Below are 6,000 nucleotides of genomic sequence, written 5' to 3'. Positions count from 1 at the left end.
AAGTAGAAAACGTGTGTGTGTATTGGTCCCCTTCCCCTTATACAGAGGGGAGCAGGTAGTCACTGTAGGGGGAAACCACAGACAGCAACGATCTCAATGATGTCAAGCTCAGCATGTTTGTTAAGGTAGGTGAAGAAAAACAGGCAAAGATGCAGAGATTTTTCTAGTAATATGAGTAAGATGATGGCATAATGTATCTGACATCCCTTCATTTAGTTGGTTTGGATTATGTGGGAAAAGCAATGTTGCCTCACAGTTTCAACAGACAGGGTCCTGCATCATAAACAGGGAAAGGCTCAGTCTAACAAAAGCTAAGAGGATTCTGAATCACTACATTGCACAGCAGCATCCTGACAGCTGCCCTCACTGTTGAGAGGGTTTTTCTTACTTGTTTTCTGGACAATACCAACAATGTGCTGCATGGGCTAAGGAGAGTCTGTCTGTATCTGGGAGCAGGAAACAGAGGGGAGCTAAGAAGGAGAGATGGGTGGGGGTAAGAACAGAGAGGTAATTGTATATGTAAGAGTGAGGCAACACTCGCAGAAGAGGTAGAAGAAGGAGGAATGGGAGTAAGAAGGAAGGGAGAGACGTGTTCTTGGGATGGGAGGACTGCAAAACAACAAGAGGGAAAAAACAAGAGAAAAGAAGAGGCAGAAGGAAAAAACAGGAGCTTCACAAGATGGGAAGATGAAACATTGAGTGTTCATATCTGAACAGGGATCAAGAGTGAGAGCACAGAGCAGAGGGATGTGAAGAGTGTGATTGAGTGGCACAAAGAAAAAGGGTGAAAAATTGGAGGCCTAGGTGTGCTCAAGAAAGTTGAGTGGTTGCAACTGCGTGTGGGAAACAAAGAGGAGCAGTGAGAGGGGGCGGAGGCAGGAAAAATGGGGAGTCCACAAGCAGCAGGACAGAGTTGGAGAGAGAGGTGTTTTTAAAGTGAGTAGAGAGGGGCAGAGTGTATCCTTCCCTCTGTCCCCGGAGCAGGGCTGATCAAGAGCCAGGAAAAGGGGAAGGGCCTCCGTCTCCTCCTCTCCAGCTGACAAAAACAGCTGCCCAGGAACCCAGGGAGCCTGGAGCCTGTTTAGAGGACGAGGGGACGAGGACACGGAGGGAAAGTGGAGGAGGTGGAGGAAGGACAGAAGGAAGAGAGAGCGAGAGGAGGTGAAAAACGACCCCAAGTCCAGGACCCTGTCCACCTATATGGGTTGCGTCCTGAGTTCGGACTGGTGCGGGGAGGAAGAGGTGCAACCGGTGCCAGTGGTCAGAAACTCATCTCTGAAAAGGAGCCTGGAGAGGAGTGAGAGTGGCAGGATGAGACTTACAAAGGTCAGTGTGGTGATGTTCATGAAACTGTACATAAATCTCTGTGAGCATGCCCTTCCTAGATCATATACAAGACATCAGGTGTCACAGTACAGAGATTTCTGACTACGGTAGCTTGGTTCTAGTCTGTTTCTTATCCCCACCATGGTCTAGACTAAAATGTCTTATTACTTGAATATTTATTGGATACAAATATCCATGACCATCTGAGGATGAATCTTAGCGTCCATTACATTTCTAACTTAAAATTAGGTTAGGTTTCTACTTATCCACTAAAGTATCCCAACAAATGTTGCTAAATCATGGTTTCCATTTTAGCCCAGACTAAAATATATCAAATGTTAAATATTTATCTTGTTCTTTTAAGGATGAATCCTCACATCCCTGAAAAACGACAGGCACTTTCTTCTGTCACTAATATTAGGATCATACTAAACATGTTCTGTAATCATTTTGATTAGCCGCTTACTTTTCAATAGGAGGGCATTCATGAGCAAAAACCTGCCTACTGTAGCTAATAATATAGCAGCCTACCTCAGCTATATGCTGAACTTGTGCTAATGAGAAAATATTAAACTGCCTATAGTGACAGGTTCACATTACACCTGCTACACATCAGCATACTGTCATTTCACCATGCACCAGTTAGCATGTAGCTTTAGTGCAGACACATAGAACCATGGCCTCTTTACCTTTTTTAAACACACATAACATGTTCTTCTGATCACAGAAACAACAAAACAGCATAAAATCATCATTATTTTAGTATGCCGATTTAATAATTTTAGCATCCTACTGCAGTTCCCTCTCAGAATAGCACAAGGGCTCTTCACTTGTTATACTTTTAAAACCCACTGGCAAGCAGAGGGGTCAAAGGTCAATGTGAACTGCAACGTTAGTGTTGTACCACAGTGAAATGTTTGTTGATTGAGTCACAGACACGTGCTGATCCAAAGATAGGAAAAGTGGCTGTTTACATTGGTTCTGTATGGAGTCTCTGTATGTGTGTGTGTGACTTGTCTTAAAAGATGATGAGGATGACACTGGCATCTTCAAGCTGTGCAGCTACAATAGTACTTTTGTGATAGCCTCCACTGCTTGGGAGTTACCATCATGTAAACAGAGGCAGGCTAGCTGGCTGTAGGGGGGGGGATCTTAAAGGGCCACAGAGAAGCTTGATCTCTGATCACTAGTTCATATCATGCTGGGGCTCGTGCAGATTCAAACATTTGTTTACAGTGCCCAAGTCTGCTTGGTTGCATGCATCCATCCCCATTTGTTTTGCATGTGTGCATGTGTGTACAAGCTTTTGGTCCCAGTGGCTCCATATCACATGCTGAGCAGCGTGGGAATGTGGAGCCCTCTGGATTACGTCATCCTGCTGTGACTGACCCCACTGCATGGGTGTGGGAACAAGCTAGATCCCAATTATCCAAGGAGTAGGAGGATGTAGTTGCCTTATCTATTTTTATGGGCTATTTTTTTTATATATATAAACTTGTTTTTCACTTCTTGGGGACTTTCAGATTTGAACTAGCATCCATGTGACGGGTACTGCAGTCCAGATGCAACTATGTGTGAGAGCCTGACGAATATAAATGAGGTTTTAATGCCTTTATACTCTGGCAAGAATCACGCATATACATTCCTAAGCAAACCCATGCCAAGTACTTACTGGAAACACTTAGCAGAAAAAAATATTATGGTCCACATGTAGTTCTCAGATTCTCATTCACTTGTGCTCAGAATGCTCCACAAATACTCGACAGAGCCAAATTGGCCTCCTCGTCCAGCGATTATTGGACAGTTGCAGATCTTGAGAGTAGCTCAGCGTCAATAAACAACATTCTAAAGATGATTTGTTGAGCTAAACAACTCCTGGCAGCGAGAGTCAGCAGTACATGTGGTTCTCTTTAGAAAAAAAGCAAAGCAGCAAGCACTGTTGTTGTGTGATGATCCTGAGCAGCATGATTTCCATATGATAAAATTACCTTTCTGAGTTGTCTCATAGTGTGTTGTGATTGCAAGCTAGAGCATACTGGTGCTAAAAGTTAAATGTCTTATTATCTTGGCAGGTGTCTTGATAAAGATGTGTTTAATTTACCCACAAGCACAGCCAAGGGACAGAGCCTGAGAGTCATTAATGAAATCAGTTGGGAGTTAAATCTAATATGACATGTACTCTGTGTCAGCTTCCTTTGACAAAGAAGGGGAAAAGCAGGGTTTCTTTGAGCCACGTTAGCAGCATGACTACAAAGATTACCAACAGTCTGTCAGCTACTTTGGTCCACAGTGAAATATTTCAGTTTGGTGTTGAACAGTGCATTTAGATGACATATCATGTTACTTCCTCTTGCAATACAATAGCCAATGCACAGGCATCGTTATCACATATATTTTACATATACTGGCAATTTAGTTGTATTTTTCAATTCTTCAGTTAATGTGATACATCATAAAGTTGCTTTATTGTGAAACCTCTGTTATTGAGGACAATATCATCAGTATTGTTTCTTTAGTTAGTCTATGATTCCTACCCTTCATTTCAGTACCTTTTGCAGGGATTCAAGGGAATTCTGTTGTCAATATTCATGGTTCCTGGAGGGTGATTCCTTATGACTTGGTGGTCCTCTGACTTTTCCCCTAGCTACACCAGCAGGCCAAGTTTCCCACTGATGTAGCCAAATATCATTTTAGGTTCTGAGTGAAACCAAGCAGACACAAATACTCAGTAAGTAACTGTAATGACAGTGACGTATCCGTGTTCACAGGGTCCTGTGTTCCCCGGTGCAGTATTTACCCTCCTAAACACAACAATTTCATATTAGGTCAAAACAAAGCTGAGGAACATGTTGTTCAGGTTCCACTTATATGACATAAATGACACAACCTTCAGAATGTAGGAATGATTTTTCATATAATTCTGTGTTATTTACAGTTAGGTCCATAAATATTTGGACAGACAACTTTTTTTTTTTCAAATTTCTGTTCTGTACATTACCACAATCAATGTTAATTGAAACAACTCAGATAGAGTTGAGGTGCAGACTTTTAGTGGGTTGAACAAAACAATTGCATTAAAATGTGAAGAACTAAAACATTTTCACACAATCCTTTCATTTCAGGGGCTCAAAAGTAATTGGACAAATTAAATAACTGAAAATAAAATCTTCACGCTCTGCTGTTTAGTGTTCACTAGACTTGTAGTCAAGACCGCCTAATCCGAGACCAAGACAAGACCAAGACCAGAGGGTATCGAGACCAAGACAAGACCAAGACCAGAGGGTATCGAGACCAAGACAAGACCAAGACCAAGACCAAGACCGAGACGAGACGAGACCAAGACCAAGACAAAAAAAGTCTTTAAACTGCAGCCAGATGCTGCTTCGTTTACGGGTCTCGGGCATATTTATGTGTTTTTGCTTTCGCACAGCCCTCCTCACCACTGTCTACTGTCTCCCTCACTCACTGAAAGGACTGACGCATGCTCCACTTGACTGTTGCGTCTCTCACCCTCTCTGTTTTTCACATAATGATATTATCCTATATCCTCGCATGTGATTGGCCACAATATGGAGGGATTGGAGCGTAGCTGAGCCACTGTGTGAGAGCTGAGCAGCCAAAGGAAATTAAGTGGGGGTAGAAATGACTGAAAGATTATTAGGCTCTGTTTTGAGCTTTGTTCAAAAAAGAATGACTTCATATGTATATATATATATATATATATATATATATATATATATATATATATATATATATATATATATATATATATATATATATATAGTTTTTTAATTAAGCAGCAAGGCAGAACAAAGTCGGGCCTGTATCAAGACACAGGGACTAAACCCCAATTCAACCAGACCCAGAACTGATCCAGAATTAAAACAGGACTACAACAGTAACCAAGACAGAACCAGAATCAGAACTAGATGATAGCAGCACTAAAAATCATCTTAGACCTGCACTACACTTATTTTTTAATTCTACCAAAGTACACTATTTAGATTCTGAAAAGTTTATATAATTATTCAGCCTTGTTGAGCAAACAAGCCTGCATAACTTAATAAATATAGAATTTTAAAAGTAACAAACGCTATCTAAAAAGATACAATAGGTACGAGATACATGTTCTGATGAGTTTTTGGCAAACAACCATTTGACTAACTTGTGTGTCTCACCTGCTCTTGTTCCATCTCTGTTCTGTCGTCATTTTCGTCGTCTCTCTCCCTCTCTGTTCCTCTCTCTCCCTCTTTGTGCTGACAATCAAGCCAAACACAAATATACAGTGGAAACCAGATATTTACATACTCTTCAGATAAAAACACAAACACTTTTTAATTGTAACATCAAATCAGACTAAATGTTTATTTTTTTAGATTGATAAATATAAAAAACATATTTGTTAACTTTAAGAGTAAAGAGAGAAACTGTCTGTATTTCTTAATTGTAAATGGCACCAAATTGTATTCAAAATTGAGCCACTTATGGAGCTCCACAATTCTTTTCCAGAATTCTTTTCCAGGTGTTTTGGTTGACATCTCTTGATTTTTCAAAGAAACTTTCCCATTTCAAAGAAACAGGCTCTGTGTTTTGCCTTATATGCATCCACAGCTGTGCCACCAATTTACCCACATGGACTCTACTAACCAATCAGAAGCTTCTTAAGCTCAGAAT

At 40.8% G+C, this 6,000-nt stretch overlaps 1 protein-coding gene across 3 annotated transcripts in view; it reads left to right on the top strand.

The window, feature by feature from the left end:
- Nucleotides 1-580: 580 nt before the first annotated feature.
- tns2a (tensin 2a) overlaps nucleotides 581-6,000 on the top strand; it is a 72,689-nt gene continuing 67,269 nt past the window's right edge. For 2 of the 3 annotated variants that reach the window (XM_085144775.1, XM_085144774.1), the window contains exon 1: nucleotides 583-1,326. In XM_085144775.1, the coding sequence (XP_085000901.1) occupies nucleotides 1,201-1,326 (126 nt within the window). In that variant the 5' untranslated portion in view covers nucleotides 583-1,200. Of the gene's footprint in view, nucleotides 1,327-6,000 lie in introns of all 3 variants that reach the window. The other variant, XM_085144776.1, reaches the window with a different exon arrangement.

Source organism: Neolamprologus multifasciatus, chromosome 20, assembly GCF_963576455.1.
Source record: "Neolamprologus multifasciatus chromosome 20, fNeoMul1.2, whole genome shotgun sequence".
NCBI lineage: Eukaryota > Metazoa > Chordata > Actinopteri > Cichliformes > Cichlidae > Neolamprologus > Neolamprologus multifasciatus.
The sequence above is the reverse complement of the archived record's forward strand: the minus strand, read 5'-3'. Positions and strand labels throughout refer to the sequence as shown.